The 20,176-nt window shown below is 42.9% G+C and overlaps 1 protein-coding gene across 3 annotated transcripts in view; it reads left to right on the top strand.

Annotated features, from left to right (window-relative positions):
* PIK3C2G (phosphatidylinositol-4-phosphate 3-kinase catalytic subunit type 2 gamma) overlaps window positions 1-18,003 on the top strand; it is a 335,543-nt gene extending 317,540 nt beyond the window's left edge. For all 3 annotated transcript variants that reach the window (XM_030541961.1, XM_030541971.1, XM_030541952.1), the window contains one exon: window positions 17,376-18,003. In XM_030541961.1, coding sequence (XP_030397821.1) covers window positions 17,376-17,528 — 153 coding nt within the window. In that variant the 3' untranslated portion in view covers window positions 17,529-18,003. The remainder of the gene's footprint in view (window positions 1-17,375) is intronic.
* Window positions 18,004-20,176: the final 2,173 nt, after the last annotated feature.

Raw genomic sequence — 20,176 nt, 5'->3', positions numbered from 1 at the left:
AGCGGGGAGCCCAGAGCCCTTTAAATCCCAGCCGCGGTCAGGATTCAAAAGGTTCTGAGCTGCCCGCAGCCCCTGGGAGCCCAGAGCCCTTTCAATCCCAGCCGCGTCCAGGATTCAAAAGGCTCTGAGCTGCCCACAGCCCCGGGGAGCCCAGAGCTCTTTAAATCTCAGCCGCGGCCGGGAATCAAAGGGCTCTGGGCTGCATACAGAGATTCCTGGCCGTGGCTGAGATTTAAAGGGCTCAGGGATCCCCGCGGCTGCAGGCAGCCCAGAGCCCTTTGAATCCCGGCCGCGGTTCCAGTTGATGGGCTGGGGCTGAGATTTAAAAGGCTTGGGCTCCCCTCAGCGGCAGGAGCTCTGGGCCCTTTAAATCCCTGCCCCAACCCTGCAAAGCTCTGGGTTCCCCCAGCCGCCGGAGCTCCAGGCCCTTTAATTTGCCCCGACAGCTCCCAGCCACTTCTTCAGCTGGGAGCCCCTGGTTGATTTAAAATCAAGCATCACCTCCCCACCCCCAACCTTCCTTTTTGGCCCACAGCTATTTTGGTGGGGCTGCGCTGGGGAAGGAGGGTTTGTGTCTGCAGGGCTTGGTGGTGCTGGAGCGGGGTGTTTCGGTGGGTCGGGAGGTCCTGGGGGGGGTGTTTCCACAGGGCCGGGGGGGGGTTGGCCCTCAGCTGTTTCCTTTGGAGTAATGTGGCCCTCGCAGCTTTACGAGTTGTGCGGGCCTGAGTTACACTGTACATTTTCAATGCATATTGTAAGCAGGCTCCAGCAAATGGTATTTACACTCATGGCTGAAACAGCTAGAAGTTGGCACCATGTGGCAGTATTAAATGAAATTAGACTTTTTATTTATCTGTTGTGTTTATATCTGTCCTTTTAGCAATTAAAGTTACAGTGGAATGGAGTTGCTTGGCTCTCTCGCTCGCTCTCTCTTGCGTGCGCGTGCGCACGCACGCACACACACACACACAGAGAGACACACCCCGCCCTGGTAGAGCTCCCCTTCTGCCTGGACACTCACCGGGCTCTACCTCATTAGGCACACGTGCATTGAGCCTCCTGAGTCTGAACAGGCTCCAGATACTGTGCCTGGGGGGAGGGGAAGCTCTAAGCATACTCTTGTAGTACAGATCTTCTGTAGCTCCCCCTCCAGGCAGCTGGGACTTCTCAGTCCAACTGCCTCACCTCTGGGATTAGTGCTGACCCCTCAAAATCTGTCTGTAGCCTAAACACACCCTCTCCCAGAACTCCCATGTGGCTGTTCTAGGTTTACAGTTTGACTCTTCAGGGACACATGACATTGAAAGCAAACAGACGCGCAGGTTTTTCACAGGAATCTAAACACAATTTACTCTTTACTTAGCAGCAAGAGAAATATACATATCTAGACAAAATAATAAACACACCTATTTCCATGATCAGTTTCCTCAACACTCTAGGGAGTTCTTTGAGCTTTGGCAAAGTCCTGTGTTATATCCAGGATCCTGTTCCTGAAGTCCACAGCTTCTTTCAGAATCAGAGTGTGTCTCTCCCCTCTCTAGGCCAGTCAGCTTTCTCTGATCATGTCCCATAGTTAAACAGGACACCCCTACTACAAAACATGTCCCCCTCTCCTGCCCAGTGCTTCCTGTGTCTCTCTGATTCACCAGCCCTCTGGAGAGAAACTTGATCAAACTGTTTTCCCCATTCACTACCTTCGCATACCCATTGTTCAGTCACAACACAGTTTATAACTCGACGTTGTTCCTGGTCTGGCAGAGACCAGGGACAAGAAAGTTACAGTCCCTGTCAGCAAATGGTGGACTCTACCACCACATACCAGGCATTCAATGATACAACAATTTCATAACAACTTCATAACACCAGTTTATAAGGTGTACATAGACACATTCCCCAGATCATCACACAGAGATTGTTTCTCTAAATTAAAACCGTCTTACATATATTTAGCACTCATCATCATGAAGGAATCCCTAAATATTCTATACACCATATAGCTCCAGTACCACTAAAACACTGCCATATTTGTGAGAGCACGCACCGGTACTCAGTGGGAGGAGTGTTAATTTTGGCCCAGGACTCAGGAGGAAACTTCTGGCTTTAAGAAAAGTACCATGGAAATTTTAACATCTGCTGAGACAAGACCTCCAGATTTTAAGGTCTCAGCTGAAAGACCTATATGCACAGTGAAGCACATGATACTCAGTCTAGTTCACAAAGAAGAACTGAGCTGACCCTGATGGGAAGTTGAGGTTCAAACCTGAAATTTCTTACACTGTTTAGAAACCCCTATGATTATACTACCCCATGTGATGCCATGCTGCATGCATTTTCTGTGTCTGTAGGTGATGGACAGAGGCAAAAGCAGGGATTATATTTTTGTGAGCCTCAGGGAACTGGAAAAAACAACTAAAAACACAAGTCAGCCTTCTATTACCTTAGTAGAGGCTGAATAAAGTAATATAGTAGCTCTTTTTATAAGAATTATAAGAATTCACAAGCTTTTATTTAAGCCAAAGGGCTGGAAGGAAATTGTATTTTCAATTTTGCTCTGTGTTGGAAGCTGAGAAAATTCTGAAATGTGCCTCTCTTGGGTATATTTGATTTTAATTTTGCATTTTGTATAACTGCCTGAAGAAAATTATAAGCCTTATTTTTGTTTTGTTTTTTTCCTCGTGTATGAGACCAAAGATATGAAAGTCTGGAAGGTGTCTGACACTAAGCAAAACAGACTGTGTGGTTTGGAGTCACCGTTAGCAGGCATTTATTTATTTTTTGCTGCTCCTTTTGCATTTTGTACTTTTTTGCATTAAAAACAACATAATCTTGGTTTAGAAAGATGCTTAAAGAGAGGATGAAGTGGGGGTGAAAGTAACTTAAAGGACTTACCGGGACTCCAGAGTCCTTAGGAGGGGGCAGGGGCTCAACCAAAAAAGGCATGGCCTCTACTGGAAGAGGCGGGGCCATAAATACTGGCGCTTTAAATCAGGATTTAAAGGGCCCGGGGCTGGGGCTGTGGTGGCAGCAGCTGAGAGCCCTGGGCCTTTTAATCACCCCTGGAGCTACCAGCTGCAGAGTTAAAGGGCCCAGGGCTGTAGTGATAGTCAAGCCTCTGGCCCTTTAAATTGCTGCTGGAGCCCCATCACCATTACCCAGGGCTTCAGCAGGCTCCAGGGATGATTTAAAGGGCCCAGGGTGATAGCAGCTACTGGAGCCCCGGATGCTTTAAATTGTCACCGGAGCCCTGGGGAGGCGGTGCCGGGGTTCCAGCGGTTATTGGGCCAGGGCGATAGTGGCTGCTGCAGCCCTGGACCCTTTAAATAGCCACCGGAGCCCCACCGCCACTACACCAGGGCTCCAGCAGGCCCCAGGGATGATTTAAAGGGCCCGGGGTGGTAAAAGCTACCGGAGCCTCGGATCCTTTAAATCGTCCCTGGAGCCCTGCTGCTGGAGCCCTGTGGAGGCAGCGGTGGGTCTCCAGTGGCTATTTTAAGGGCCGGGACCGTAGTGGCTGCCACAGGCCTGGATCCTTTAAATGGCCGCCAGAGCCCTGCCACCACTACCCCAGGGCTCCAGGGACAATTTAAAGAGCCCGGGGCGGTAGCTGCAGTGGGCGCCCCGGGCCCTTCATATCGCCACCCGAGCCCCGCCACCCTTTCCCCAGGGCTCTGGCGGCAATTTAAAGGGCCTGGAGCTCCAGCCGCTGCTGGGAGCCCCAGGCCCTTTAAATTGCTGCCAGGAGAAGCCATACCGGGGTGTACCGGCTTACTTTCACCTCTGGGATGAGGACAAAGAATATGGAGAAAACAGATGCACAGTAAGGAGAAAGAAAATCACAAATAGGCTGATGAAACAGGGAAAGGGGTAAAGAGGTATCATTCAAAAAAGTCCCAGTCTGTTTGTCTATGTAAAGGGCTGCAAGAGGTAACTAAGGGGTCAAAAGGGACTAAACCTGAAGAACTTAGATTTCCCAGCAGTGATGGTTCAAAGCTCTCACATCCATAGAGTGAAAAGGGGCAGGACCTGCTGCATTAATTCCGCGTCAAAGTCCTAAGACTATATTGAAACATTTGTAGTATCAACTATGTAACACGTTATGAGCTCATGTTTGCCCTCAAATTATCTTTTTTCTTCCAAAAGCAAGAGAAAATGCAGTTTGGCCAATTAACAGAAAATCTAGAAACTGTGCCATTGCTAAGAGAGACAACTGTCCCTTATTGGAGACTAACATTTCATTAGATGCCTCTCATATGTCAGCCACACTTCAGTCTTTGGAATCAGGAATACCTGAATTTTCTAACAGCTCTCCCATTGATTTGCTGTGTGGCCTTAAGCACTTCACTTCTGTTTAATTTGAATGTATAAGTGGCAAGAATTAATCTTAAACAGTGATTTGAGAATTGGCCTGGACTACATGTGAGATATTGGCAGCTGATAGCTTTAGCTCTATACTGTGTATCCACCCCAAATCTTTCAACCTCCTTTTCCACACACATACACTCTAATTACATATTCCTTGTTTCCTCTGAATTTGCAATGCCTTCTTAGAGCCAACTCATAGGGAGTGGTTGAAAGCCATGTAGACTGTACTCTGTCCCTGTAAATTGTGTCATTCCTCAATGCCTACAGCTTCTCTTGGCCCAAGGAATGAGAGTTCTCACCCTCCCAACACTTTCATGTACAGATACTCAGTAATGAAAAGATTCCTTAGCTATGCGGCTGGCAAATTAAAATTCTTCAGTGATTTTAAATGAAAAATTAACATGGTAATTTTTAGATTTTGGCCAAGAACCATGACACATTAGTACTGTCACATTAATACAGCATCATTAATCAAATCATATTTGCATTAAATTACATGACCTCTTACTGTGTTTCTGTCCTTGGGTTTATTCTGTCTAAAAAACGTTTCTCCATTTTTAAAAAATTCATCTACAACTCAGTGAAAGGGACACGGTAAAAATTATGGATTACATGGTGACTAGATCTGCTTAGATATGCAAGAAAAAGGAACAGGTGCAAGAAGCTCTTTCTCCTTGGGGCCCTTCCTCACTCTCATGCAGGAGCTGGTCAAAACAGCAGCCTCTGAAGTCTGCTAAAAGAACTGCTCCCTGTTAAAGCCACCTCAAGGTGGGCAAGGCGGGCCTGTCCTTCCCTCCCATGCCAGTGAGCAGAGCTGGTTAACCGCTTGAAAGTCTATCATACTGAGTGACCTTGTCCTGAATACCATATGTAGAAGTTAGTAAGTCACTATAATGTCTTTGATCCAAGCTGTTTGAGGAATTCCAGCAAGATGTTATCATAGCCCCCTGCTGTGTCTGACTTGATGAAGTTAAGGGTCTTATCTAGCTCATTGACTATGAATGTCTCTGGTTGACTCGTACCCACATTATGATGTCGAAGTTGGCACCATTCGTCCTGTACATTGCATTTGAATTGCTTCTCCACTGGGACCTGTGCTACCCACAGTAGATAGCTTGCAACCTCACTGGGCTTAATCAGTGGGTGATTTTGACATGAAGTTGTTGAGTAGCTCCCAGCCGGTGGATCAAGTTCCAGCATTTCCGGCTGCAATAAGTGAAGTCAAAGCTTCTCTGTAGATTCCATCCGCTGAGTGAGCATGGCAGCATTCAGAGACTTAAATCAGGTGCTCAGTGATGTCCAGGTCACCAGATAATTGGAATTTCCTGAGCAAGGAATAGCTAAGTTGGTATAACTGAGCATGTGGTTTGTAAATAGCTCCTTGGAACTGGTGGTAATCTTCTTTGACTGGGTTGGGATACAATGCAATGGAATTGTAACCACGCTGAGTTCCAGTATGGCACAAGTCTTTTCCCAGTCAGTGGAATTTCCAGAAGACAAACACTTGATTGAGCTTCAACTGATGTGTAGCTGGAGCCCAATGTGAATGAGTCATGGTCTATGTTGGCTATGGGGGAAGTTATCAAGTACTACACAGCTCAGTGCTTGTGAACAGCCATCTAGTGAACTGACCCAGCAAAGGTCGGGTGAGTAGTCTTTCAACCATCTGGGTGAAAGAAATGTACCATGTTGTTTTGCATTGTGAATGAACACAAAGTCATTGTTAGTTGCCCAATCCATCAGCCGTTCAACATTCTCATCTGAATCAGTGTACCCCCACTCAAAGTGGTGGCTGTTAAAATCACCAACAAAGATTGGTGGATGATCAAGTATTGGAAGGACCTACTGGTTCCAGTGCTCACTTGGTGGCTTATATACATTGGCCATCCTAGATCATTTTGTAAAAACTGGAGGAGGAAAGTGGAACAACATCAGATATGTCAGCGCACATGTATGTTGCACAGCCATATTTGGCATTTGGGGTGAGTGAAATGAGGCCAAAGCCATTGAAACCATAACATCCTGCTAGCCTAATTGCAGCATGAGTTTCTTGCAAATAGATCATGTCGACACTGAGACAAGTAGCTAAGACACTAATGATGCTGTGTGCTGCTGACAGGTCCTCATCGTTAAGCTGAAGAATTCAAAGGGCAGGTCCAATGGCCTGAAAGTCGAAGGATGGTGCTACCTTGGGCTCAAGATAGCACGTGACCAAGATTCATCCATTGCTGAATTTGGTCCTTTGGCTGGATCATTAGCTTCCCTGGCCCAGCCAGGCAGTGATGGGTAGCACACGTGAATGCTTATCCATTACCCCACAGATTTTTCAGAAAAGTTGCCAGTTAGACCTGGGGTATGAGCACCCGAACACTTAGAACATCAGCCCTTGCCCTCTGCTATTCAACTGCAGAGTACTGCACTCCTGTCTGGTGTCACTTGCCTCACACGAGGCTGGTCATTGTAGAACTTAACAAAGCTATGCATATTGCTACTAGGACTTTATATGCAACTCCATTGTCATGATTGCCAACAGTTAGTAACATAGCACTGCCCCATATTCGCTGTGAGAAGGCCTTTATGTTGCTGGCCAAGATCCATGAGAACAGCAACCTGCTTTTGTGTGCAGACTTCTTCAACCACCCACCAGCTCACCTGTCTTCTAGACACCCTTTATGGTTGTTTCTGCTACCACAGAGCATGATGGTGGAATCTGCTTGGTACAGTGAGTGGTCAGAGATGACAGTTATTAATCACTCTCTCATCACTGACCCAACCGTCTGTCAACCAGGTCTTGTTCTGCCAAGGCACTTGTGATCATCTCTGAACCACTTTCAAACAGGACTAGGCAACTGTGCAGCTGATCTCTTTAAATGGAGTTTTTCTAATGGCCCACGGTGCAGCTGCAGTGAACTTCAGACTATGCCTCATATCCTTGACAAACGCCAACTGCCTTATTTCGACGGCGGGCTGATGATGACATCATCAAATAGCTGGGCACATTGCGCATATGCTGAGAGAAGGAGGCATTGTGCCTCACTGAGGCACCATGTTGCCCAGTGTTCTGCAATAGAAAGGAGGGGTTGCTGTCATAGGCGCTGAGTTATGTGAGCCTGTGGTGCCTGTGCTCCACCAATATTCAGGAACATGGGCCCAGCTCTACCAATGTTTGGGCTTATATTTTCAAAGCCATCCTGTCCATAGCATGAACCGGGGCAACTTCCCCGGGCCCTAGGCCCCGCACTTTTGGGGGCCCCATGCTTCATGGGGACACGAGATCCAAGGTGGTCTGGGTGGTTAGCAGGGGGACTGGGACCGGCAGCAGCTCCATCCCACCTCTTCCCATCCCTTCCCCCCCAACTCCCACGCCTACTCTACCCCCATCCCGCCTCCATTCCACTCCTTCCTCCAAGGCCCCGCCCCACCTCTTTCAGGCTTCCACCCCCTCTCCCAAGCGACACTGGGAACCAGCAGGGTGGAGAGGAGCAGGGTGGGTTATGGCCTGGTCACCTGCTGCTGCTGCCGCCAGGCCCCCCACTACCTCTTCAGGCCTCCCTGGACCCTGCGTCCCCTTGAAATGCAGGGCCCCCCAAAGAGTGGGACCTGAGATAGTTGCCACGGTTCATCCTGTGGATGGGATGGCTCTGCTTGGACTAGTTCTGGGCACCACCAAAAATTATACAGCTGTGAGCCAGTGCAGCTCCCTGACCACCACAAGGAGCTGTAATAACTTGTGTCACTGCTGTAAGGTCTGCAGCGACCCTTCTCTAGTCTATGCCATCCATGTCCTGCCTCTAGAACACCCTTTTCCTCTCTTATGCTGGGAGTTATGAATGCAGCTGGTGCTTTCCAGTAGCAAATTACAGTGCAGGGAAATGCTGTATTGGCCACATGGCCATTTTAAGGTCACTAGTGGCGTTAGCAAAGTGGGAAATCTAAGCCATGATGATGAAAGCTGGAAGAATTTTGAAAGTCTGATTGTCTTTTCCTTATTCACTTTATTGCACTTGGTTCGGTGTGCACAAACTGGAGAGGTGGCTTCGCTTTTGCCGAGCCAGTTTCACTTTCTAATTCTGATACACTGGCACAATGCTGTTGTGTTTGTGTTTTACAAACAGTGCAAGAGAAGGTATACATTTAAAATTGTTTTCACTGAGACAAAACATAAAACCTCATGGAAACATGTATACACCGATATTGATTTTATATTAATATACACTCTTTTACACAAATCCAAGATTTGAAGCCTAAATCAACATGACAGTGTCCTTTTAAATATTATAAACCAATATACTATTCTTGAAGCATTTTCTTATCAATGAGAGAAGGAGAGACTGAAACACGGGAATTGATTACGAATGCAGCTTGTTTCTTGTTAGGCTGTCACTTGCCAGATTTTTAAATTCAAGAATACAATGCTCACATTTCATAATTAACCCCAGCATGTTCTCACAGTATCAAGGTAATTTCAAAGGTAAGTGTAAAACTGGAAGACTTTGTATTTTTCTAAAGGGATGTAACACAAGCTTGCTCACTTATTTTGAAGAGGTACAACAGCAATATAACAATGATGATTCCAACTAACGTATAACTTGTACTACCTCGATTTGGGCTCAATCCTACAATTATTCTACTTTTTGCAACTTGTACTGTGTTGGCTTTGTTTATTACATGACAGTCCCATTAAAATATCTCAGTTACTGTACCAAATGCACATTTGGACACTGCTAGTGAGAAGTTTCTAGACTTTCACTGTAGGGGCTTGTCTACACAAACATTGAGTTCGTGGCAAGATGGGTTCTGAATCTGCCCTGCAGTAGCCTGTTGCAGACTAACTGTCCTTGGGGTGCTGCTGACATGTATTAACAGTTTGTTAGTGTACTTTGATCTAGTCCTCTTTGAGACAGGCCTAGACCAAAGGTCACTAACTGTCAGTCAGGAGGGTCCACAGGGTTCATGGCAGGTTAGTTTGCACACCCTATTTTGCTGTAAGCTAAATGATCATGTAGAGAAGTCCTAAGGATTTGTGTATGCCAAGAGCAAAATTTATACAGGCAGTTGTCAAAGGAAAGTTGTCATTTCTCTATTGTGTGGGTTTTTTAGATGGTTGGGTTTGGTTTGGTTGGTTGCTTAGTTTTGGGTTATTTTTGTTTGTTTTTTTTTTTTGTCTTGAACTGTTATGAAATCTTTTGGAAGTACCACTGAGAAGAAAATTAGACAGTTTAAAATAAATTCTTATATGGTATCTGTCTATCTTAGGGGTTTATACGGCTGCCAATTACCGTATTATCGGAGTGCCTTCCAAAGAAAATCAATAGCAAAGTCCCTGGTGGACTTCATGGAGTTTCTGGCATTTCTCCTTGTTTGAGGTCAAAACTCTGCTTGGGGTAAGATTTGCGGGGCTTGGGGGAGGGATTATTTTTTGGTTGGTGTAGAGGTTTAGGGGTAGAAGTTGGTGTTAATGTTGACACTCTCATTCTTATGGGACAGCTTTTATGAAGAGGAAGATTTTTCTAAAGAACGGTCAGATGTTGGATTCCCCTGATTTCATCTAGAAGTTTGTTCCATAGGCAGATCCTTCCACAGAGAATACTTTATCCCCAGCTCTCACATGCTTTCTCATGGACTTTGGGATCTGTATTGTCCCAGAGGAATGCAACTGTCACAGTGGATTATATATAAAAATGTGGTCTTTTTATTCAGCTCGGGCTTGTCCCATTAATAGCTTTAAAATTTAGGACCGAGGCCTTATATTGGCATCAGAAACTGACTGAGTTTAAGTGAAGGGACTTGAGTTTGGGCTTGATATACTCATGGCAGCCTAAGCCAGGGAGAAAGTAGGTAACTGCCTTCTTTGCCAGCTGGAGTCTGTGTATCATCTTGTCATATCCCTGGTCAAGTTCCCTCTTGTGGACGCTCTCCAGGCTGCTGTGTTTGGATTCCACATGGTGGATCTGTGTGCTTTTAAGCTTCCTTTTGTCTGGGTAGGCTCTGGTCTCTCTGGCATACTTCCTGGGCACAGACTCTGTTAGCCCTTCATGGAAGTGGGACTTAGCATTCTAGTTGGCCAGGTCCCAGAACCACCGCTGACCCCCACAAGATACCACAGTTGTTTAAGCACTTCCTTTCCCAGAGCTCCAACCATGTGGCTATTCTGGATTACTATTTACCTCTCCATGGACATAGAGACACAGGCTTTGCAAAAGGTTTTGTACACAGTTACCGTTTACTATTGATAGCCCAAGAAATGTACAGCTCTGGAGGAAAAAAAACAGTTGAACACCTGTACACATTCCCTGCTTCAGTTTCCTCATTACTCTTGAATATTCTCTGTATTTAGCTCAGAGTCTTTTATGAAGTCTAGGATCCTTCTCCCCACTTTAGGCTTTTACTCTGGAACATAGTCTCCTCTCCCTGCTGCAGCCAGATTTCTACCTCAGCCTCTGGTCTCTTCTTCCTTTCTTTTTTCTCTCTCTCTCTCAAATGGCCAGGGAGAGACCCTTGCTCTTATAACCTACAATCCCCTTTGTCAGGTGACCCCCCTGAACAGCCTCATCAGGTAAACAAAGTCTCCCACCAGGTGATTCGTTGCTTAGTTATCTCCCCCGTGAAGTGCAGCCTTGAAAAACTTGTTTGCCTTCATGGTAGCCATCTCTTTGTCCAAGAGTTTTCCATTAGAATGGATGAGCACCAAGATTTAATGCACCTCCATTGTTAGCCCAGAGTCACTACCCTTTGGAATTTGAGTTCAGCATGGAGGTAAAAAGACAACAAAGAAGGCCGACATACCCCATATTCAAAATGGAGTTTGCAGTCTGACACTGATACACATACAGAATCCTCAATATTAGCCAGAAAGCATAAGCTATAAATAGCCAGATTCTCCAAATCATCACAGGAAGAGCCTCTCCTCTGTTTGAAAGGGATGCAGTTTTCTAGCAACCTGAAGATGAAAAAAGGACATTTTTAGATATTGATGCATTCAGACTTAGTGAGAAGTCAAATAGGCCCCTAAGGCTTCATGCCATTTTGATAAATGGGGTCTGTATGCCTTCAGTAGAAGGTAGAGATAATGTCTGCGACAGTTCTTCAAAGCATTTCTCCTTTCCGATCAGCATTACTTTGATCTAGCCTAGGTTTGTCTTGAGCCAGCTGCTTTTCCTTCTAGAGCTGATTTCATGTTGGCATTCTGACATTTTAGTAGTGTTGGTTGTTGCATCAATTGAGATTGAGATACATTCTTAAGTGTCATCAGCATACTTTTGGCATCTAAACCTACGGCCTCTCACTGTCTCTCCCAGTGGTCTCATGTAGATCTTTGTAGAGAAGAGAGGATGCTATGGATCCCCGCAGGACCTTGCAGGTGAGGGTCTTTGGAGAGGAGGAACAGAGTTACTCATTACGACCCTCTGAGTTCTGCTGGAGATGAACTGTCATGTCGGCATGTTAGTAGTATCTTGTGGTACACTGTGTCAAAGGCTACAGAAGGTCCAGCAACATAAGCATGGAGATCTTTCCTGTGTCTAGGGCCATAAGAAGGCCCTCCTTTAATGCCACTAGAGCATTCTCTGTTTTGTGTCACAGTCTGAACACTGATTCTACGGCATCAAGGCTAGTGGATGGTGCATATGTTGTCAGATCTTGGTGATTATTCTTTCTAGTTATTTTGCCAATGGTTTGGGAGGTTGGGGATAGGACAGCACTTGGAGGGATCTTCAAGGCCAAGTACTGGCTTTTGGGGGACTGGGTGAACAAGTATTTTTCTTGGAGTTCGGTAGGTGTGTTCTACTGAAGAAGGCATTTACTATTTCCCATATAGGGAGTATAACTGTTTTTCATTGGCTTTTACCAGCTATGAAGAGCATGGATCCATTTCACACATTGTGGCTGTAATATTTTTCAGAACTCTTTATTTCACAGTATGCAAACAGTATATACTTTCTAACAATGTTGTTGATTTCACCAGTGACAGCTGTTTATTATGTGTGATGTGCAACAATTACATGTTCATGAAACTTAATATTTTTTTTTTTTTAGTGAAAAATGCTTCTTGAACAAGTTAGCTCAAAAAAAGAGAACTATAAAAGAGAGCACAGTGCTTTCTGGAAATAATCAGCATTCTAATTTTATTTTAGGCAGTTAATTTCTAACGTACTTGCTTGTTTCCTTTGTGGTGGCTGACGTTATTTCTGTTGTATTTTCCTGTTCCATGTTTTTAAGCAAAGAGTCTATTTAGAGTTGCTTCAGAATATGTCATCAGCACAGTGTTAACAGTTATTTTGGCTAATCATCAATACCATTTTAAAATATTAAAATAATACTAGTGATTTTAGCATCTGTGCTCTTGTATGTGCTCTTATCTTATGATGCACAAAGTAATTATTAATAGTGAACCAACCATGTTTTACAGTTAGTGATTACCAGTCCTTCCAATTCCATATACTTATTACTATAATTAATAATTAGGTGTTGCCTCTGTCTGAGAGGCAAGTAAATACACAAAATCAACTTAGGGCAAGAGGTCCTAATTTTTATTAACATAAATAACAGTGTCTTGGACTGACAGAAGACAGTATCTAAAGGTCTAGCAGTTTCCCCCTAATTAGTATGCTAACAGGCCCCACACGTTGTGATGAGGAGGACACTAATATGTCACAATTAGAACTGAGCAAAGAACTGATTTTTCAATTTGTTGGCAGTTCTGTAAAAACGAAATAAAATTCATTTCAAGACAAACCAAAACTGATTTTTTTTCCAGCATTTTCAGCTAATCAAAAAAGTCAGTTTCATTTCAGGTATTTTTTTAATGCAGGCAAAGGAAATGAAGGGCTAGATTCACAAAAACAGAGCAGAGCCTCATCTGGACTACTGTGTCCAGTTGTGGGTCCCACACTACAAGAAGGATGTGGAAAAATTGGAAAGAGTCTAGCAAAGGGAAACAAAAATGATTAGGGGCTGGAGCACATGACTTATGAGGAGAGGCTGAGGGAACTGGGATTGTTTAGTTTGCAGAAGAGAAGAATGAGAGGAAATTTGATAGCTGCTTTCAACTACCTGAAACGGGGTTCCAAAGAGGATGGATCTAGACTGTTCTCAGTGGTAGCAGATGACAGAACAAGGAGTAATGGTCTCAAGTTGCTGTGGGGGAGGATTAGGTTGGATATTAGGAAAAACTTTTTCACTAGGAAGGTGGTGAAGCACTGGAATGGGTTACCTAAGGAGGTGGTGGAATCTCCTTCCTTAGAGGTTGTTAAGGTCAGGCTTGACAAAGCCCTGGCTGGGATGATTTAGTTGGGGATTGGTCCTGCTTTGAGCAGGGGTTGGACTAGATGACTTCCTGAGGTCCCTTCCAACCCTGATATTCTGTGATTCTATGGTGCTGTCCTCTTTAGACCATATGTCCCGGTGGTTTGGGCACTCACTGGTCATGTGTGATAAACCCAGTTTAAATCCCTATACTGGAGCAGGAACTGGAAGCCAGCAATTCTCCTCCTCCCATGTAAGTGCTCTAACCCACAAACTATAGCCTAATTTTGGAAGGAAGTGGGTTTCAATCTCTCCTGTCGAACTGCTTTATATAAAATTCTCATAGTTGTGAGCCAATATAAAGCAGTCAGAATGACTCTAGTGCCCAGTAGCCAGGGCATTCACTTAGAAGGAGGGAAACCTAGGTTCAAGTCCCTGTTCCAGACTCTGGATTTAAACCAGGTATCCCATATTCCATGTGAGTGCCCAAACCACTGATATAAGGGGGATATTACCACCCTACCTTTATTTTTGTGACTCTTGCCCTTCATTTCCAGCTGGAGGTTCTAACCAGTTGGGAGTGTGTGGGGGGTCCTCCTTCTAAGATTTTGTGAGTGGTGCCTTACTCCCCCCAATTCAAAAAAAAATCTGATTATTTGAAAGTTGTTTGTTTTAACATTTGTGAGATTTTTTTTTCTTCATTTTTTTTAATTCAACCAAAACAGTTATTTAAAATTTACATGAATTTGCTAAATGTTCTGGTAAATCCAAATCTGAAATTTTCAGCAAAAAAAAGTTTCAGTCAAACAATTTTGCGCAGCTCTAGTTCCAGTTCATCTTGGTTTGAAAATTTGGTCCTAACTGACTTACCTAAAGCTACAAAGCAAGTCACCAACAGAGTCAGGAATAGATCCCCCAGAATAAAGAATCCTGTTTCTCACTGCTGTGATTTAACCAGGAGGTACACAAATTATTTTGTAAATATTTACCTTAAACTTTCTTTGTCACAGCTTAACTCCATTACTACTAGTCCATTCTTCTCTCAGTAGTAATTATAACTAATCCTTGTTGTCTTTATATAATCCTTGCACATGTATGCTATCCCTATGGGATTTTTGTACATGGAATTAGCCTTCTCTTAATCACTCCACAATGGACCTCACCTGTATTTCCTAAACTTGTTAAAATATTTTTTGTTGCACTCTCCTGAATTCTCTCATTCCTTTTTCAGAATAAGGTATCAAAAACTGAATGTAGTATTCCAAGTGAAGCCTATCCCTGAGCTGAGTAGGCCTAGCCTTGTGTCCATGTGACACTTCTGTTGTTAATAATAATTTATAAAATGCATTCAGCCCTTCGATGATCATGAAATGATAAATTTCATGACTCTATGGAAGGGAGGACTGAGAATGTATTTCAAAAAAAGCAGACATTAACAAATTCAGAGAACTGGAAAGTAAAGTGCCATGGGAAGAAAATCTAAGGGAAAAAGGAGGTCAGGAGAGCTGGCAGTTTTCAGGTAGAGCATATTAAAGTCATGACTGAAAACTATCCTGACACAAAAGAAAGACAGAAAGAATAGCAGGAGGCCAATATGCTCCATGAGGCACCCTTTAATTACCTGAGATTCTGAAAGGAATCCTACAAAAAGTGGAAACATGGATGAATTGCTAAGGAGGAGTACACATGAAGAGCACAAGCATATAGGGATAAAATCAGAAAGGCTAAGGCACAAAATGAGTTACACCTAGCCAGGGACATAAAAGGCAATATGAAGAGGTTCTTTAAATACCTTAGGATCAAGAAAAAGATGAAGGAAGGTGTAGGTCCTTTAACTTAGTCGGGAAGGAGAGCTAATAACAGTTAACATCAAGAAAGTTGTGGAGCCTACTTTGCTTCTTTCTTTATCAATGTGACCAGGTACTCAAGGAGGAAGGAACACAAGCCAAAATAGGGAAAGACCAGGTTAAAGAATATTTAGATAAGCTAAATGTATTCAAGTTGGCAGGGCCTGATGAATTTCATCCCAGGGTATATAAGGAACAAGCAGGAGCAATCTTGAAACTGCTAGCAATTATCTTAGGAATTCATAGAGAATAACTGAGGTCCCAAAGGACTGGAGAAGGGCAAACATAGTACCTATCTTTAAAAAAGGAACAAAAAGGAACTGGGAAGTTAATTATAGACCAGTCAGCCTAACTTTGATATCTGGAAAGATACTGGAACAAAGTATTAAGCACTCAGTTCATAAGCACCTAGAGGATAATAGGGTTATAAGTAGTAGCCAACATGAACAAATCATGACAAACCACCCTAATTTCCTTCTTTGATGGGATAATCAGACTAGTGGAGAAGGATGACGCAGCAGACATGATAAGGCTTTTCTTATAGTCTCACATTACATTCTCATAAACAAACTAGAGAAATGTGGCCTACATGAAATTACTATAAAGTGGGTATATAACTGATTGAAAGACCCTACTCAGGAGTAGCAGACTATGGTTTGCTGTCAAACTGTGAAGGTATCTGCATTGGGGTTCTGCAGGCATTAGTCCTGGGTCTAGTACTATTCAATGTTTTCATTAATGACTTGGATAATGAGGTAAATAGTATGCTTATTCAATTTCCTGATGACACCAAGATGGGAAGGATTGCAAGCACTTTGGAAGAAAGGATTAGAATTCAAAACAACCTTGACAAATTGGAGATTTGATCTGAAATCAACAAGAGAACATTCAATAAAGACAAATGCCAAGTACTGCTCTTAGGAGGGAAATATCAAATGCAAAATTACAATATGGGTAGGTGGTGATACTGCTAGAAAGGATTTGGGGTTTATAGTGGATCACAATTTGAATATGAGTCAACAATGTGATGCAGTTGCGAAAAAGGCTATCATTCTGAGGTGTATTAACAGGCGTGTCATATGTAAGACGTGGGTGGTAATTCTCCTGCCCTACTCAGTACTGGTGAGGTCTCATCTGGAGTACTGTGTCCACTGTGTCTGAGGGCATAACACTTTAGAAAAGATATGAATAAACTGAAGAGATTTCATTGGAAAGCAACAAAAATGTCCACTTAAGGTAGGACAAGAAGTGTTGATCTTAATCTGCCGCAAAGGAGATTTAGTTTAGATATTAGGGAAACTTTCTAGTTACAAGGGAAGTTAAGTACTGGAATAGATTACCCAGGGAGGTTGTGCAATCCCTGTCACTGGAGGTTTTTAAGAACAAGCTGGACAAGCTCCTGTAAGGTTCTCTCTCAGAGCCAGGGGCTGGACTTGATGACCTCTCAAAGTCCCTTCCAGCCCTATATTTCTATGATTCTACAGAAAAAAAAGGTGCTGTGTAAGTTCTTACATTAAAGAAGACTTGCAACACCCCAATTATATAAGTTAGCCTTTTAATAGTACAAGATGCATTATAGTCTGCACCAGGATTGCCAGGATCATCTTTTTTAAAATTAGATGGTATAGGTAAAAAGCATCACACAGATATAAATAACCTTACTTAACCTAAATTTTCCAAATGGATGGTGTTTTAGCCCTGTCATCCCCCCTAACTTTTATCACTCTGAGAACTAATACATTCATTTTGAGCTCTTAATCCTTCCCTCCTCAAAATAGAAAGAACTTGCTGGCAGTTTGTCAGTTACTTTAAGCATTAATAGTAATCTTTAGGTGTAAGTGATACATAACCAAAAAAAAGTGCTTTTGGTATAAAATATTCAGTTTTCTTATATTTTCTCTGCTTTCCCATATATGATTGCAGGTAGTATACGATGCAGTGACCGAGCTCCAAGGACGTGTGTTACAGCTTATTGTGAAAAGCAAAGGAACATTTGTGGGAGCTATCAACATTCAGCTGAACAGTGTCCCATTAAATGAAGAAAAGTGGTACCCATTGGGGAACAGTATAATTTGAACATTTCTTTAGATAACTGAAATATTCATTTATTAATATTTCTTTTTCCCTTTTCTCATGGGCCATTTTGGCACATTAGCCGAAATATTTGCCTTTGAGAATATAACATGCAGTAAACTGCTAACCATATATACATTGAAGTACTAATCACAAGAAAATTATCTCTTTTTCATGATCCGTTGCCATTTAGCTGTCTTCATAGGATTACTACCTTTACTTGCAACAAGTTCCCATTAGCCTGGGTGTAAAAAGGCTTGCAGCCTGCAATTTCAGTTATCTTGGATAACATTTCTTACGGCAACAAGCAAGATTTTTGCTCCTGCTGATCACTATTATTTGTATACGGCTAGATGTGTTTTATGTATCCCTAAACCTGTGATGCTGGAGCCTTATGCAAAGCCCATTTAAGGCCATGGCTACACTGGCGCTTTACAGCACTGCAACTTTCGCGCTCAGGGGTGTGAAAAAACACCCCCCTGAGTGCTGCAAGATACAGCGCTGTAAAGCCTCAGTGTAAACAGTGCCACAGTGCTGGGAGCGCGGCTCCCAGTGCTGCAAGCTACACCCGTAGAGGATGTGGAGTACGTGCAGCACTGGGAGAGCTCTCTTCCAACACTGGCGCTGCGACCACACTCGAAAGTTCAAAGCGCTGCCGCGGCAGCGCTTTGAAGTGCAAGTGTAGCCAAGCCCTAAGTCAATCGTAGTTTCCCAATGACTTAAATGGGCTTTGGATCAGACTAATAATGAGCTTATTCGGCTGAATTCACTCTACTTGATGTCTGTGTAGTTATATCAGTTTTAAATATGGCCCAGTTAGTATGATCGCATGTTCACCTGATTGATAGCCAGTTTGTATTTAAAACTTCGAGCACATTTCACATTTAATTCTTGCTCATTTCACATTTAAAATGTAATTATGTGTGCAAAATTTAAAATCTGAACATTTAAAAGAATTTAAAACTATACTGTACTTTAGTTATAGTGTATACCATATATTTTTAAGTTTTAACTTGCTGATGTAATGTGACTTTGTAACTTTAAGATCTGGGGCAAGATGTTTCATTTCCCTGGGTTTATTCTGGAAAAATATTTGGAAATAAATAAATTCTGGAAAAATATTTGACAATAGACAAATGTTATAAGTTAGAGTTTGACAAATATTTAAATCCAGTGCTCCACATAGACTTTTAAACATTTCCAAAAATCAGATGTAAATGACTAATATATTTGAACCATCACACAGCAAGTAAAGGAAACATACAATAAATAGTTACTCTGCTAAAAGGTTAAATTAAGTAAGATCATATTATAAGACATCTTTGTTCATTAGTGTTACCCCCATTGCATGTTCATGATACATCAGGGAACGAGACAGTACATACACAGCCTCCAATCTTGTAAAGCCTTATACACATGCTTAACTTCATGCATATGAGTCATCCCATTGAGTTCAATGGGACTGGTTCACGAGCTCAGTCCTTGAAGGTGCTTTTGCCCAATCCAGTGAAACACTTAAGCACATGTTAATTCCCATTAGACTCACTGAATTCCATTAACATCAGTTGCACACATGAGCCCCATATGCATAAGGTTAGGCACTTACATACTGGCATGTCTTTCCAGAGGCAGGGTCACAGGCTCGTAAAAAAAAATATTGATTCATGATGTAAACATTAATATTATAACCTGTATTTGGCTAGAGTTGAGATTTCTCCTGCAAGTTGAAAAAGTGGCCGACAGTGGGATATACTGCCCAGAGTTGTAGGGGATTCCTTTTTTCCACCCAAAGGATAATAGTTTTAAGACACACAAATCAGGCTTAAGCAGCTTATGATATATAAACCTGTTGAAGTTGCAGTATGAGTGTCATTTAAGAATATCATGAATCCAAATAAACCGGCATTCTTCTCATATGCAAACAGATTGGTTATGCCAGCTCTTGGAACGGAGCCACCATATTGCCTGGGGAAATTAAACTTGTCAGTAAGGAGAGAGAACCTGCTTGCGTAAAAACATGAACATGCCTCCTCAGTGCTGAAGAAAAAACATAAAATATTTACCATATGAAAAAGATATTGTCTATGATACAAATATAAACAGTGCAAGGATCAACAAGGCCAAAATTTTAGATTATAGGTATTCTAAGATAAAGAAGCAAGTGACTTACCTCTCAAAAAATGCAGGAGACAGATCATATCCAGCTTTGAGTTATCAAATTACCTGACCCTAAAGTTCAGTATGGATTTCAGATTCTTCTCAGTTTACTGTCTTGTTTTCTTTAGTTTGCTTTTAATGTAAATATATGTTGGCAATTTTCCAATAGTGTTATTTCCTGTAACATTTTCAAATCTTTGCCTGTGGTGTGTGTACGGGAGAGTATAATTTTCCATATTAGAGAGAGACACATTTTGTGTATGGGGTTATATTAATAAAAATAATGTTTAAAATGACAATAAAAATAAAATCTAACTATGAAGATAAGCCAGGGATCAGCAACCTTTGGCACGTGGCATGCCAGGGTAAGCCCCCTGGTGGGCCAAGGCCAGTTTGTTTACCTGCCATGCCCACAGGTTTGGCCGATCGTGGCTCCCACTGGCCGCAGCTCACCGCTCCAGGCCAATGGGGGCTGTGGGAAGTGGTGCAGGCCA

Source organism: Gopherus evgoodei, chromosome 1 (genome assembly GCF_007399415.2).
Source record: "Gopherus evgoodei ecotype Sinaloan lineage chromosome 1, rGopEvg1_v1.p, whole genome shotgun sequence".
Classification (NCBI taxonomy): domain Eukaryota; kingdom Metazoa; phylum Chordata; order Testudines; family Testudinidae; genus Gopherus; species Gopherus evgoodei.
The sequence above is the reverse complement of the archived record's forward strand: the minus strand, read 5'-3'. Positions and strand labels throughout refer to the sequence as shown.